This window comes from Aptenodytes forsteri, unplaced genomic scaffold (genome assembly GCF_000699145.1).
Source record: "Aptenodytes forsteri isolate BGI_AS27 unplaced genomic scaffold, ASM69914v1 Scaffold183, whole genome shotgun sequence".
Classification (NCBI taxonomy): domain Eukaryota; kingdom Metazoa; phylum Chordata; class Aves; order Sphenisciformes; family Spheniscidae; genus Aptenodytes; species Aptenodytes forsteri.
The window spans coordinates 3,213,342-3,230,027 of NW_008795918.1; the positions used below are offsets into that span (position 1 = coordinate 3,213,342).

A 16,686-nucleotide genomic window follows, 5' to 3' on the forward strand; every position below is an offset into this window, starting at 1 on the left:
GTTGGCCGGGTGGCGGTGACCGCTGCTCAGGGACTGGCTGGGCATCGGTCAGCGGGTGGTGAGCACTTGCATTGTGCATCATTTATTTTGTATATTCTTTTATCATTACTATTATTATTGTTATTAATTTTCCCTTCCCTTTCTGTCCTATTAAACTGTCTTCATCTCAACCCACGAATTTTACCTTTTTTTTCCCCGATTCTCTCCCCCATCCCACTGGCGGGGGGGGAGGTGAGCGAATGGCTGTGTGGTGTTTAGCAGCCTGTTGGGTTAAACCACAACATTTACCTATTTTAGAGCCTGAGTTTACAAAGTCTGCTTCTGTTTAGGATATCTGAATGCTCTTGAGATACAACTGATACGTCTTGATGAAGCTGAAAGGGACTTGCTGTTATCCAACAGGGTACCGGGATAGGTACCAGAAGGCTTAAGATCTCTGAGTTCATATAAGATTTTGACTGCTTTACTTTAAACTCTGTGTGTTTCAGTTTCCCATCTGTAAAACTGGTCTCGTAGCATTTAACACCTCTGTCAAGTCCCCTGAGATCAGTGAATAGTCAGTGCACTATTTAAACTCAGAATTATTAAAATGAAATTAGGGACTGTGTGTGCCAATGATTGCAAAACCCCATGCCAATAAACATGAAGTGCTGTGAGTAGCGAGGCTGGTACCCTTCCCTTGCTATTTTTGCAGCTCCTCGGCTTCCCCAATCTCAGTTTCTTTCTCTAGAACCCAAAACATCGATCTCTACTCATTGTACCTTTCCTTTCATATGCCTTCCCTGTTTTCTAATTGTCTTTTGTAGACATCCTATTTTTGATTGCATGAATATTTATTAACCAAAACTTTTTAATATAGAGGCTTTTATTCTGGGATGTATCTATAAAATGCAGATTGATAAACAGGATGTAGTTCTTGAATCTCTCGGAGACTGCTTCTACTTAGCTTTACGGTTCCTTTGCTTTTCTTTATTCCCCTCTTTGCAAGGATTAGGGAAAACAATGACTGAATGGGAAATGTTACTTAAAAATAATATTCAAGAATAATATGTCACATATCTGTAGGTTTCTAGCAGGTATTGTGTACATCCAGGCTGTGAGGACAGGCTCCACTCCAGCCCATTTCCTACTCATTGCTGAGGAACTGTTTTACTTGTATGCTCATGCCTTCTGCATTTACCATCATGTATAGATTCAGCCCTACAGACTTTTGAAGCTAGTGGAGGTTTTATCTGAAGAGTAGCTGTAGGATGTTGAGCTGAGAGACTTCAAATTGTTACCACCACTTTACATGCTAAAGATTGGGTTTATGTTTTGTTTCTGTTAGAGTAAGGATGGGAAGAGCCCGCTGCACATGACAGCTGTCCATGGGAGGTTCACGCGGTCGCAGACCCTCATTCAGAATGGTGAGTTTCTGTGCCTGTTTAACAAGTCTCCAAAAGATTAGGCATTTCCAAGGTTGCAAGTTTCAGTTGTTCTGACCCAGCATGCCAAAGGACTGTTCTGAGAGCTGCTTAGCTCTCCATCAACTTCTGGCTTTGAGCTGCACTGACAGCTCTCATTCCAGCATGTCATCGCAAGTTGAGATTTTGGTTGTTAACAAAATCCCATATTCCTCCAGCTGACGGTGGTCCAGCTGATCCGTTGTAATTCTTAACCTGAAAACAAGAGTTCAAAACTGTATTTATGTCTTTCTTTCTGCTGAGAAGCAGGCACAACTTTCTTTCTCAAATTGTTTAAAAACTAAAAAAAGAAAAAGGTTCTAGTTGTCCTCCCTTGGGAGCCCTGGTGTTCTCAGAGCTCAGACCATTTCCTCTGCCCTCCACTCAGCAGCTGTACTTCTCTCACCTCCCTTAGCTCCACCCCTCACCGCTGTCTTCATTAAGTGTTGAATAAATACTCAGGAGGATGGACCAGTGCCACCTTGTTTGTTCTGGCATAGCCAGGATTCCTGATTATCAGTCATTTATCAGGTATCTCTTTTGTCCAAGAATAGTACAGAGTATAACAAATATTATCGTTGGAGATCTGGCAGAGGCCTGTTTCCAATGGACAGAGGTTGCTATTATTGTTTACTTACGCTTCCCAGCTTTGACCACTGTACCGGACAGGTTGGTCTGGGGTTTGTTGGTTGGTTGGTTTTTTTGTTTGTTTCCAAAATCCCAAACTTGGAAATTAAGTGTGAGATGTTGAAGATGGCTGAACAGTTACGCTGTAAATGTAATGACACTTATATTTACACAAGATTGTATTTTAAAATGGAGGTCTTCGGTACATCATGCAAGTTGTTGTCATATCTCTCCTTGGATAAATAAAATAGTAATAATAAAAGGAGTTTGGGAAAACTGGAAGAAACTGTGCTTTAATGCAATTTTTAGTTATTTAGTCAAATATGCTCTCTGACTTACAGCTGTTGTTTGCTCTCTGTTGGATTTGTGTGTGAAAGGACTGGAGTTCTTCATCTGTCCTTCACACCTCTCTGCTCTTCTTCAAGTTACTTGGGTTTCGCTTCTTTTTTTTCTTTCTTCGTTTGCTGCCTCTCTAATTTTAGTATTGTGCACAGATCTGATTGCAGGTGACTTTATGCCTCATTGCCATGGGATATTGTGGAAGAGAGAAATGTCAATGATTTAAAGAAATGGAGTTTCATTCTGGAGCACTTAATGAGTGGGCTGAAGATGTCTCAATTTCTGGCTGCTGTCTCTAGCGATGAGTAGAGGAAGAAGGCTTCAGGGAGACCTTACTGCAGCCTATCAGTACTTAAAGGGGGCTTATAAAAAACATGGTGGCAAACATTTTAGCAGGGCCTGTTGCGACAGGACAAGGGGGAATGGCTTTAAACTAAAGGGGGCTAGATTTAGACTAGATATAAGGAAGAAATTTTTTACGCTGAGGGTGGTGAAGCACTGGCACAGGTTGCCCAGAGAGGTGGTGGATGCCCCATCCCTGGAAACATTCAAGGTCAGGTTGGACGGGGCTCTGAGCAAGCTGATCTAGTTGAAGATGTCCCTGCCCATGGCAGGGGGGTTGGACTAGATGACCTTTAGAGGTCCTTTCCAACCCAAACTATTCTATGATTCTATGAAGAATGGATTACCTTAAAATTGGAAAATTGCAAATGTGATACCTATCTTTAAAAATGGGGAAAAAGAAAAGATGGAGAATTTTACATAGGTCAGCCAAAAATTCTGAAATGAGCGAATGAACAAACTGTTTGTAAACACTTAGGGAGGAGTGGGCAGTATTTGGCATAGATTTCTCAAGAGTAAAAGATGCTGAAATATCATAATTCTCTTCTACAGCAGGGTAATAGGCTTTGTGAACACGGCACAGTCCTCTGACTTTTCTGTGGGCGAGTAATGTTCATGGAGACCTCCGCTGGTGGAGGCTCCACCCCAGAGAACCTGTTCCAGCATTTCACTGCCCTTTATTTACCGTTAGAAAATGCTGTATAGTGCTCTACTAGAACTTTTCTTGTTGCAGTTATGGCTTGTTATCTCCTGTGAATAGTGGACACGCAGTAAATATTACCATATCCTGATGTTAGCAGGACTTTTTACATGCTTTCATAAAGTATTCTGACAGCAAACTAGTGGAGTATTAAAATATTACAGTGTTGGTGCATAACTAGTTGAAAAACTGCACTCAGAGATTAATAATAAATGGATTGTTGTTGAAATGGAAGGTGTAGTGAGGGGGTTTTCAGTTTCCCTCCTGGGCCTGCAACTGTCCAGTATTTTCATTAACAACTTGGAAGGTGTAATAGAAAATGTGTTTTTAACATTTGGAGAAACCATGAAGTTGGGAGAGACTGTTAGTTTGGCAGAAGGTGGAGTCAGAACGGAAAATGATCCTGTAAAATTCGAGACAGAAGTTATAATGGAAGTGAAGGAAAGGAAAGATCCCACACACAGGCAGGAGTACTAGTTGGACAAGTTCAGAACGGCAACAGCCGGGTGGGTGGCAGTTCCTCAGGAAAGGATCTGGGGCTTGTAGAGGATCAGAAGCCTGTTGACCACAAGTCAACAGTGTCATGATGCTTAAAAAAAATGATCAACAATATACATGGTGCTGTACAATGTACAGCACTGTATAGATAGGAGCGTAGCCAGCAGGCATGAAGTAATCCTTTTGCTCAGCTCAGCGTTGGGAGACGTCAGCTGTGGTAGTGTTTCTGGCTTTTGACATTTTACTTCCAAAAGGATGTGGGCCAGCTGGAGAGGACTGGGGGAAGGATAAGAATAGTTGGAGTGCAGCAAACCTGACTTACAAGGAGAGACTGAAAAAATTACAGTTCCCTGGTCCAAGAAGAAAACAAGGACTTGATAGCAATCTTTGCATGGGTCAAAAGCTGCAGCAGAGAAGAAAGAAATAATCTATTTTTCCTGCTTGTGAGGGTAAAACACAAGATGACAGGCTTAAATTGCAACAGGAGAAGTTCTACTTAAGCGCTGTTTGGTTGTTCTTTGGTAAGACACAGAGAAGGCACACAACATGCTGCTTGTTTGCAGTGTGTTCCTGCTGGCCTCTTGAATGAACTCTATTTAACATTGTTGTCTTACAGGTAAGGTTGAGTGGCAATGCCTTTACAAATGAGGGCATGGTTTCAGCTGTTTATTTTGTTAGTTTAATTCAAGGCATCCATTTGCACCTTTAGATGAGCAGCAAGTCTGAATCATGTACTTGACCATTGTATGTCATCCTGTTCACCTGTTTCCCACCATTTTTCCTCACCACTGCAGTTGGAGAGGGAGGTGAAAATGCTGCTGCCAGACCATGTTCAGTACCAGTGGCTGATAGCTGACAGCTTGCTGTGTGCTGGTTCTTGGTCTCTGAAATTGTCTCTGTGGCTGGACTGGTTATGCTGCATTCACTAGAGAGAAATAATGTTTGTGTCACTGGTTCATGCTTAATCTTTCAGTGTTAAACTGTATGAAAATGTCCTTTGCAGGAGGGGAAATCGACTGTGTTGATAAGGATGGTAACACCCCTCTGCACGTGGCTGCAAGATACGGACATGAGCTTTTGATTAACACCCTCATAACCAGCGGAGCTGATGCTGCCAAGTAGGTGGCTGAAGTGGAGCTGTTTCCACTGATCAAGCGTTATGTCCAATGCCTGGAAACACAGTTACTCCTCGGGTTCTGAAGTGTGAAGGTTAAAATGGATAAGCGTAATTGTACTGTACTTCAGTACCCACTGTACTTCAGTGGGTGACATGGGGCTAAAATATGAACACTTGGGAAGTGTCGGGGGGAAGGAAGCCCTGCTAAGTCCCTATTGTGCCCAGTTACACGGTTACAGGTAGTACAAGTGCTGCTTCTTTTTCCTAAAGCATTGATGTGGCACAGTGGTATGTGGGGTACATGAAGTACGTATGTGTATATAAAGTGCATCTTGATCACAGTTATTCCAGGAAGTCTGTAGCAATGAGTTTGTATAGGAAACGTAATTGAAAAAAATTCAGATGCCTTCCAAGGGAATTGTGTGCATATTCCTTAGTATCTAAATTAGCCAAATGTTTAGTGATCTGTCATACATGGTGATTATTCTTTTGTCTTGTATCTTTTGGTATGACATAGGACAATCAATAGAAATGCAGTATTGCAAAGCAGATGTTACTAAGTATTTCTGATCTCAATATAACTAGAGCCTGTCTTGATGTTGCATGGTTTCTGATATTCAGGTGGCTGAAATAATAGGACTGCTTTTATCTGATTTTTGAATTTGGGAGTCTTTTTTGAATAGAAGGACAAGGAGTTGAAATAAGATACATTTCTAAATGTTGTTAGTGCTTTCTGCTTCAATTCAATTTTTTTTTTTCTTCCTCTTGCACGTGTCAAGACTGCACCCACAATATGATAACTATTGTCAACTCAAACATTGGCAGGTGCTTGATTTTTAAGAGTACTTGAGTATCAGTGAGTTATGTTCAGGTTCTTACGGTCTGTCAAAAGAAAATAGCAAACCTGAAGGTAAACAAAGGGGTATAAGACCAGAGTAATGCAATGCCATGAGGGATATCTGTACCAGGTGTTTAATAGCAGCATCTGATTTCATGAATGTAAGTTTTCGGCAATAACCTCCACATGTCTCCAAAATATAATTTAAGAGTCTTCTATCTAGAACCTACCATAGAAATCAGTGACTTCTCTTGACTCACCTAGTTAGGAAAACCTGCTTTCGGATGCAAATGAGCTGGTTTTAGTTTTGAAGATACTTGCAGCTCTCAGTGTTTTGTTTGTTTGCTTGACAATGTTTAAGAAAGTAGCACATTTGCCCATATTCCTTTATCAAGTACGACTGTCACCATGCAAACTCGGAAGGTGGAACAGATCTTCAGTTGGCATGGATAATGAAATTCCACAGGCTTCAGCTAATGTCACTGGATTTTATTAACATAATCAGCATAAAGATCTTGGTGTCTAAAAAGATGTGTATTTTTCCTAGCTCTTTCTCCAGTACAGTAAGTCTCAGTCTGTCTCTTATCTTCAGGTTTAAAGGGAAAATAAGATGCAGTGGGATAGCCCACTCTTAGAATCAGGGTTATCCAGTTAGAAATTTCTATTTCATACTTGGGTGACTGGAACACTGATCGAATAAAATACTTTTTCCAGCAGCAGAAATAAGTGAAATAAGAAGTTGGACCAGGCAGATCCAAACGATGCTACTGTCTGTGCTAAACAAGGAGCATTGAAATGCTGGGAATGGGCTTTCGTATGTGCTGCATGTAAATAACTCTGGCTGAGCTCCCTGAACTGGCTTTGAAAAGAAAATTCTGCAGCATTGTTAGCAACAACTGCAGACAGCTCGGTCAGTCTTTGAGGCAACTGCATTTAAAGGGGAAAGTGTGTAAGTGATGGGAGGAACCAGTGTGAACAGCTCTATAGAAGTGTGACACTGGTTAGCAGATGTGCAGATAGTGTATTTCAATGGAAACCAGCCAAAACATGTGCTGGGTGGAAATCCTGACCTAAAAAAGAAAAATATTGCTTTAGATAACTAGGTGGAAGAGGAGATAGAGGGAAATGGGTGTAGGAAGAAGCACAGCAATACAGAATGTCCAATGTTAGCTTAAATAAATGAATCCACGGCTAAAAAATGCAACCTGTTTATACAGATGCAGCAGCTTCGTGGAGCTTGTGCTGTTTCCTTCAAAGAATAGGCTGTCAGATCGTCTTTTAGTAGATTTCCTCGAAGAAGTAGATGCTGACAGTAGCAAAATTAAAATTTGTACAGCACTACAAGTCACTCCTTAGTGTAGTGAAGCAGCAAGGAGGACACATTTAATGTGAAGACAGAGGAAGGATGGGCCTGTGGATTCTGGAAAGAATAAGTTTTTTAAAAACAAACCAAAATTAGTTAAATACATGTATGTATAAAATGTTGGAGAGAGCAAGATATCTTTATAAACATCCACATTCATTTTTGTCCAAAGCTTCATAAGTAATTATGATTTATGGTGAGTCTTGCAGAAAGACAAGTTCCTTCGTCTTTGGGTCCGTATCCGAAATCCTCTTCCATGAGGTGATCATACTCTCCCATCCACCAATTGTCTTGCAGAAATGAAGGGCAGATATGAATCCATCACACTGTTCAAGAGTGTGTCATTTTTCAAAAATATATCTGCTGAAGCAGGCTGTAGATGATAATCTTGTCGAGATAGCTGGTTTCAGAGGCTCCATATTTATGTGCACTTGGAGGACTGCCGGTAGGATAGTATTTCTAGAAGAACAAGATGCTTTTCACAAAACTATGCTAAATGACAGAAGCCAAGATGTCCAAACCTAAAATTCTTCTGAGACAGTAAACAGCGGCGTGCTTAGGGACTGAACTGGGATGATTTGCTGATATTAATAAAAGCTGCTGAGTGCTCAGCTTGTTTAATAACTATGTGGTTGCCTGATACAGATTTAGCCTAATGATAGGTGCCTACCTTTTTTTTTTTTACCCAGCATGTCTGCTCTGAGAACTTTATAGCGTAATTGAAAAGAGAGTCATGTGTTAAAGGGGGGAAAAAGTGAAAGGGAGTATGAGGAGAGTAGCTGGAGCAAATAGGAAAATTAGCTGTTTAGTTCTTAGGACGTGGGAAGAAAACTGTAAGTGTCACAGCAGCCTAAAGGAAAGTGTGAAGAAGAGTCGTCAGCTGCCCCAGGCCCAGGGGGGAGAGAGAGGGAAGAAGGGGAGGCTTTAAAAACCCACATGAGAGTTATCTAAAGGATGTTAACTGCAGGAAAAATGGGTTTCAGAAAGAATATTGAGAAGATTTTGGCATTTACTTTCACCTCAGAATGGCAGTTGCAGCATGTGTAGCTGATGCAGAAATTTGTGCATCCCACACCAGGAAATTGACTCCAAGCAATATCTGCTCTCTCGCTTCCTCCCTTACCTTGGCTTTTGCCTTGAATTTTTAGAAACCTTCCTGCCACATTCTGTTCAAAGCGTAATGCCAAGATTTTGCTGTATCAGAATATTTTTAACTCCTGAGAAGGCTGGTAAGGAAATACAGATAAAAATAACATGGCAGGAAGAATCTTCCTCAAAAAGGGTAAAAAAAAGCTGCCTTTGTGGAAGGAGCTTTTGATGTGTTGTGTCTGTATGCAACCTGCATTTTCACGTGACTCTGTGTAATGAGGCTGTTGTGCCTTTTAGGTGTGGGATCCACAACATGTTCCCTTTACACTTAGCAGCGCTGAACGCTCACTCAGACTGCTGCAGGAAATTGTTGTCATCGGGTAAGTAAATCCCGCAGTGTCTGTGGAGCTCAAGTAGTGTGTGTCTCTGCTGCTTACGGCCCCTTTGTACTCATTGTTGTGAATTGTTCAAACGAAAGACTTCCTGCGCTGCTGTGTTCGGCTGTGTGGTGTGGTGTACGGGAGCGTGCGAGGCTTTCCTAAACGGCATGCTGGTACTTCCTCGCATCCTGTATTGCTCATGCCTGAAGCTCTTTTCTCCTGGCAGGTTCAGAGAGTTTATATTAATTCACCGGGAGGAGGGAGGAAATTTAGGACCCTTTTCCAAACTGTAGGAATGCGAGATACTGTTTTGTTTTGGACTTTTTCCCCCCCCAAAGGAATAATTCAGGAAATTATCTCCTTGGGGCCTGCACTGGCGCAGGTATTTACATCTCACTGATGATGATGTATTTTAGATACAGCTAAAGTGTGTTTCTGAATCTGGCCAGAGTAAAGGAGTTAGGCTGGCCAAAGCTCTGTGGGCACGAGAGGGGAAATGAGTGAAAGTGTAGCGTTGAGAGAGCAGTCTCAGGATCCCAAAGCAGAAGAAGCAGGAGTTTGCTGATGCAACCGTTTCAAAAGAGGCAGTAATCAGGTGCCAAATCCCAAATTCTTTTTTTCCAGGCAAGAGTTCCCATGAGTTAAAAAATCACAAGGCAGATCATATGCTTTTTCTAGAAAATGGCTTCATTACTTAACACGTAAAATCTCCTACAACTACTTTTTCCCCTAAACTTGAGTCCTGTAGGATATTAAAAAAGTGTGAAAAATAGCAATTACATACCCCATTACATTAAACCTTGGTGTGCTCTGGCCTTGACCACCAGATCAGGAAGGAAGAGAAAAAGCTCTGGGTGACCAGAGCTAATACTGCCAGGCTTTTATCTTTGGCCTTGTGCATCTCGATGAATATCCCTGCGTGCTCTTGGAAGCCTCTTTCCAACCTGAAAACCACACGCAATAAAAATGGCCCCATTTCATGTTCAGGCTGGCTCTGTGGTTTTTCCTCATTTCTTCATGTTTTCTGTCTTCATGTCCTGCTGTCGCAGTCCTCTTGATAAGTATCTGCCTCATAAATGCCTGTCACATGATTTTACACAGGGATGTGGCGCAGAGCTGGATGCGGAAATAGATGCTCGTCGACTTTACAGCTCTTTTTATAGAGCTGCCAAACTGGGGCAGCCGCTCGCCGTTCCTGTGACAACCTCTTTCTGACTGTAGTTGCTTGCGTTCTGTTTTTTTCCAACTAACTGATTTTTCTGTCTCTGCAATGTTTCTTGTGGTTTAACTAGGACAAAAGTATAGCATAGTGTCCTTGTTTAGTAATGAGCACGTGCTGTCTGCAGGCTTTGAAATAGACACCCCTGATAGTTTTGGAAGAACGTGCCTCCACGCTGCCGCTGCAGGAGGGTGAGTAGCTGCGACTGTAGCTGTTGTAAGTTATTTTGTGGCTTCATTGCAGATTTGGTGCCAGCCAACTTGGCTGTGCCATCCACAGAGGAATTTATTGCGGTGCAAGGGATGCAAAGTGGTCTGATGTCAAATTTTGGTCACTTGAGGCTGTCTTTTCCCACTGCCCTCACGTAGGAGGTTGGACTCGGTGATCTTAGAGGTCTTTTCCAACCTCAATGATTCTATGATTCTATTCTATGATTCTATAGGGGTTGCTTGCAAAGTAAAGGAGGCGGTCTGATTCCCTCTGCTACAGACAGCCAGGTTGTGATTTGCACCATGGGTTTCAGGCATAGGGTAAAGCCCTGCCTTTTCATGCCCCTGTGAAGACTCCTTCAGCTTTGGGTGGGGGTGGTGCATACTCACCCAGGTCTGTCTGTTGGCCACCACGGTCACTGAGGGCCAGCAGTCAGCAGGAAATCATCAGTTCCTAGGGAAAAGTGAGTGGAAAGAAGGAGCTGTGGCTCCCGGGATGCTGCTGGCAGGGGAGTTATTCCTGGCCTCCGCCTTTGGACTGTGTCCTTCTCCAAAAATGCAGCTACGCAACAGTGCCCATCAGATTGCAACCCTGGAGTCTAAATGCAGCTCATCTCCTTCTTTCCCGTTTTTCAGGTGCAAGTTTAAAAGTTTCTAAAAGCAAAAACAACAAACCAAAACAACAACAAAACCAAAACAAACAAACAACCCCCAACCTCCAAATTAGAAAGTCAAAAGACTGTTGTTCTCTCAGGGCGATGCATTCCTGATAAGTGCTGGGAGGCCAGAAATGGAAACAAATGAAAACTGAAATATGTCAATTTAAGTTGTAAATGTAGCATCCAGTTAGCTTCAATATTTCCAAATAATTGTCAGTGGAGTGCTGTGAAGTTAACCTAGCAAAAGGACAAAACGTTTGGCAAGCGTTGAATTTTGACTCTTCTGTTGAGGACTTTATGGCTCCAAAAACAGCTGAAATGGAGCCCTGGCTAGAACCCAGCTTGGATTGTCTGTGGTTATAGCAAGCAGAAATGGACATCCATAGCAAATACTTGGCAGTCTTTCTGGAAGGTTTTTTTTCTTCTCGGTGGACCAAAATGTGTATCACAAAGTTTTCCTTATTACAAAAAACTAATAAAATTGATCCAAATAGTGTTTTTATTATTCTTATGATATTATTCTTCTTGATACTTGTCTCATATTAATAGAGGAGGTATGACTGTTGCTTGGATGGAGATTATTATAATATAGTAAAATGCTACCTCTTCAATAAGGCTGTACCCCAAAAGAATAATAAAAACAACCTGGAAACCCTAAAGAGAAGGAGAGGCTTCATAAGAAGGAAAAGTGGCTCATGAAAATAAACTATATTTTTCCAGTGGTTTACTACAATTGTCATCACTAACAAGTGTTTTTATTTTTAGTACGTTGTGGTGAGTGTTCTGTAGCTATTTTATGCAATAGCGATTTAGAGTAGGGATGAACATAAGCCAACATATTGCATCCAGTCTTTTTTTTTCCTGGAGCTGGAGCTATACAAAAGGCATTCGGTTTTTTCCTGACGCGTGCCTGTTACTCCCATTACATTAATGGGAGTTGCATGGGTACTAGGAAAAGAACTTACTTCAAAGGCCTGCTCATCTGATTGTGAACACAAATGATTTATTGCCCCTGTGAATGACAGGGAGTCTTGGAAAGTACTGCGCTTCTTTATGTCATTTTCTGGCTTGGAGTCATACGTTTATTTGCTTGAATTACAAAAGATGTGAGAATTCATCTGTTTTATTTTCTGTTAAAAATCACCTGGCTTTAAACAAGAGGAAGAAGCAGCTATGATGTGGTGAATTCTTTCAACAGATACAAAGCAATAGACCCCAATTCATCCACTTATATAAATGCAGTATTGATATGACAATCATTTTAAATAGCTATGCCCCTTACTCAACAATAGAGCACTTAGAGATGTGCTTAAATCTATCAATAGTCAACAAATCATATGAGAGTAAACCTAAAAGTAACGCCTGTGATTAAATCTCACTAAGTAAATAGGATTTGAGCAAAGTGCTTACTGTTGAATGCTTTGCTGAACGGGGGTGGATTTCATTAAATGTCACCTCTTCATTATTAGACTGGCATTTTATAAGCTCGTAACAACTTTCTTTTAAAGTTCTCTTATAAAATACCAGTTCAGTGTGGGAAGCATTAGAGTACAGCTCCCACTGAAAATCTCCAAACACACTGAATTCAGATCACATTTACTGTGCTCTCTTTGGAATTTTTTTTTTTTTTCTTCTGCAGAAGAGAAGTTGGAGGTTTTCTAGAAAAAAAGGCAATAGTTTTTTAAAGCTTCATTTTCTGGTTGATTGAATTTCACGTTGTAGTTGCCTGTACCCTGTTTTTGCACGGCAAATAATACAAAACCACTTAAAGTAACTTTTTCCTTTTTGGGGGCAGGGGGCAACACAGATGTAAACTTCTGTTTTGTTCATGTTTTGTTTTCTTCTCTTTCCAGTAATGTTGAATGTATAAAACTCTTGCAAAGCAGTGGAGCAGATTTTAATAAGAAGGACAAATGTGGGAGGTAGGTAAATTATGAAGCTCGTTTAAAAAAGAAAAAATAAAGAATCTAGCAGGCAAGGAAGAAAGACCACCTCAGTCTGGAAATCATAGGTTCTATGAAAAATGACAGTAAAATAAAGTAGGAGTTTGGCCTTCCCTGCAGAACTCTTGCTGCTGTAGTTGTATGCCAGACAGACAGGTGCAGACTTCATGAAATACATAAAAGCCATCCCACCCTCTTGAGTTTTCTGTTTTAAAAATATCACACGTTTATTTTTTTTTCCTTATTGCTTCTCTTATTGCCCAAATTCTTGTGCTTGTCTGCCCAAGACAACACCTGGGTTATGATGGGAGGATTGCTGCTATTTGACGTGTTTCCTAGAGGTTTTTTCTCCCCATGTGAAGTGTTGCTATGAGTGTTGCTATGCCAGCTAAATAAGATGCTGTGAGGGACACCGTGCTTTGCTCTGCCTCCCAGCTGGAAGAAAGTAGCATGTATGCAGAGCAACAGCAGAGGCTGTCACTGGGAATAGGTCATTTGCAAGACACAGATTGAGGATCTGTATCCTATTAGGCTTCGTAGGAGCACCAAAACTTCCTATTAACACAATATTTTGTTAAATTTGCATAACTTTGCATTTCACCACAGGAACTTAAGGCACTGATATTAACTGCTGGAAATCTGTACGAATGCAGCAATTAAGATTTGTCGTTATCCTCGGTGGTGCATATTGGAATATGAGCTAACAAATTGTCGCTTATGTTCCAGGACACCGTTGCACTATGCAGCTGCAAATTGTCATTTCCACTGTATTGAGACACTGGTGACAACAGGAGCCAATATTAATGAAACAGATGACTGGGGACGCACCCCTTTGCACTATGCTGCTGCTTCTGACATGGACCGAAAGTAAGAAAGCCTCTTTGTATTCCTTGTTTAAAGTGTTTTGCTAAATCAGTGTCATTCTATTCTCTTCATGATGCTATGTCATTTGAGCCAAAAAAATGATCCCGCTAGCAAAGGAATTTCTCTCGGATGTATGCATAACTCTACACTGAGTTGCTCTGACTATAAGCCATCCCCAGATGATGTGGCATTTCAGCTCTACGGTTTACCTTTGATGTATCGCACAGTTTTGCAGCCACCCTGTCCTACTGAACTATTTTCACAACATTTTGTCCTATGTTTTCCTCTGTGTGGTTTCCTCACAAGAGTAAGCTCAGAGAATTTTCTACATCTGCTTTGCAAGTCCATCAGAAGGGATGGAGCGGGAGACAGCAGGAAAGGTTTTCCCAGATGGACTGCTGTGACAGACAAATATCTGGCCATTCTGACAGACTTTCTGGAAAAGATGGGATAGATCTACCCATCAGGCTCCCTCCATTGTCAGAGCTGATAAAAATGCTCACCCTGTCCAAACAGGTTGCTTTTTCAAGACTTTAAAAAGAGAGAGGCCTGGGGAATATCCTTTGGCAGAATGCAGTGCTGTTCTTGTGAGAAAGGGAGAAAACAGCTGCAACACTTAGAAATCCTGTGGTTAGTGACTGCAATTTCTAATTCCCAGATAGTTGCATATTTTGGCAATCTCTTCCTTATAACATACTGTATAAAACAGGCTCAATTATACTGTTAGTTCTCTCTTAAAACTGTTAGCGACCTGTATTTATTTTAGGTCATCCCATGCTTCTCTGTCTCATTCCTTTAGACACTAAGGAGCTATTTTCTTGGTTTCTCATATAGTGAGGTCTGGTAAAAATACATCTGGCTCATTCCCAGCAGAATACCACCTCAAAGCCACTGCAGGAAAACTTCAGCTTAACTTTATGGTAGAGGTTTGGATGCCATACCAGAGCCTTGGTAGCTTCTTCATCATTTGCTGTGATAATACTGATATAAAAAATGTCTTCCCTATCACTCTCAAACCTGAACAGTGCTGGGAAGAAGGCAGCAGGATCTTCAAAGGTCTGTGCTTGGCATTACAATCAGAGTAGGCTTGTAGGAAGGTTTTCACCACTGGCTGTTTCTAATTCTGTCTTGCCAGGGTGAGTTGTTACTCAGGGTGTTGAGACTTTTGATTCTGTGTGTTTTTCAGCTTTTGGCTCTTTGTAGGTGAAGTTCCTGCATTTAAACAACTTAAGGATGTATCTACTTCCATCACTAATTAAAAAAAAAAAAAAAAAAGAAAGCTTACTTTAGTCACATCCTGAACATTAGCAGGAATATGTGGCCTTTATTTGCCCTCGTAGTCCAAACCTAAATTGATTCTGATGTGGTGATGCTGTCTTCTCATTAAGTTTTCCCGTTTGAGATGTTCTGGAAGAAGCCTTGTTACATAGATGAAATGCTCTTTGCAGTCCGTGATTTTATAGGTCAGCATATTTGTTTTCCTGCTGAATGGCAAAAAACTCCCAAGGTCAGGCAATCTCAGTCCAAAGAATATTCATAATTATTTAACTTCGGATGTGGGCAGTTAATGAGCAGGGAGAAGTCTTGGTGCAGCGAGGTTGCCCCACTGTTTCAGCTATTTTGGTAATTGTTGTTGCTTATGGTCTTCAGAAAGTACCCTTTCCTGCAATGGAAATCACAGCAGCATTTTCATTAAATAGATGATTGCAGTTTCCGAGTATGTACTGTTTCTCCAGATCATCACTTACTCTGTTCAGGGAATCTTATTTTGGGATCTCACTGATTTGTAGTTAACTGAAAGCAGACGCAGGTAGGACTTCAGCATAGTACATGAGTACTGTCTATAAGCTCACAATGTTAATATTCAGGGGAGTTATTTTATTAATAATGAAGTTTTCTCTGAGTCAGGGACATCAGACAGACCCTGGGTTTGTAGAACAATCCATTATTGCTAGCACCCACAGGAAGAATGACAAATCTTGATACTACAAATGGGAAATTGCATGTTAAAGAAAGGATGTATTGTTCTGCATTGTGCAGAATCCAGTCTGAAATTTGCGTGTTACATTGGGATTGAAATTAGCAAGCTGTCCTTCGACAAACCTTTCAAGCTACTAATCCATGATGATAGCAGTTTGTAGATGTATTCTGTGTTAGCCTTGGTGGCCAAGAAAGATCATAATCACGAGCTCATGATTGTAAGGTCACAAATCATAGTCTTCTGTCTGCCATCCATCCAGCTGAGAAGCAGAGGTGCCAAAAATGATCCGAGTCGGCAGGAATATGAAGACATGTTGAGCTTTTTGAAGAATCTAAAGAATCCGACTGAAAGATCCACACAGTGTTGCCAAGATATTTCACAGAAAGCGAGGAGAGTCAGCAACTCAGCTAATGCAGATTCAAGATAGACGGATTTAGTATCAGTGATTAAAGTTTCTCTAAACCCTAAATGCTAGAGAAGAACTAGCAGGTTACTGTAGGAAGAAGCAAGCTGTGGTAATCCTGAGTTCCCCTCTGCAAAGGAAACAAAATGCACAACACTGCTGTGGGAAAAATGGAGGGATTCTAGAAAGAGATGATCAAACTCTTTCTGATAGAAACCAGAATTTTCTGTTGTTTTTTTTTTTTCCCTGGTATTGACTTGCAGGACAATAAACTACCATGTTGTAGTTGTCTCCATGGCTTGCAAAACTTATTGGCTGCAGACCCATGCAGTACACTCATTTAACTTGTATAATTCTTAGTGTTGGCTGGAGGAGGTCAACTCCTTGAAGAGGAGATTGGGGATGGGTGGCAGACTGTGTCAAAATCACTGGTATGATATTTTGAAAATAAGTTGCATTTTTCTGTCCTCTATGCTAAGAAGAAAGAATATTTTAGGTAACTCCCATGAAAATGCTGAAGAACTTGAAAGAGCCAGTGAGATGAAGGAAAAAGAAGCTGCATTGTAAGTTTGGTGTCAATAAAGCAGTTAGACGCCATTTCTGGAGAATGCCACTGCTTTGGGCTGCAGTTTACACTCTGCTTTTGCTCATTCACTGCTCTGCTAAACACAAT

At 41.1% G+C, this 16,686-nt stretch overlaps 1 protein-coding gene across 1 annotated transcript in view; it reads left to right on the plus strand.

The window, feature by feature from the left end:
- ANKRD44 (ankyrin repeat domain 44) overlaps nt 1–16,686 on the plus strand; it is a 77,618-nt gene that overhangs the window by 26,904 nt on the left and 34,028 nt on the right. The window contains exons 8-14 of the mRNA XM_019473511.1: nt 1,328–1,406; nt 4,952–5,066; nt 8,653–8,735; nt 10,082–10,145; nt 12,676–12,744; nt 13,492–13,632; nt 16,493–16,576. Coding sequence (XP_019329056.1) covers nt 1,328–1,406; nt 4,952–5,066; nt 8,653–8,735; nt 10,082–10,145; nt 12,676–12,744; nt 13,492–13,632; nt 16,493–16,576 — 635 coding nt within the window. The remainder of the gene's footprint in view (nt 1–1,327; nt 1,407–4,951; nt 5,067–8,652; nt 8,736–10,081; nt 10,146–12,675; nt 12,745–13,491; nt 13,633–16,492; nt 16,577–16,686) is intronic.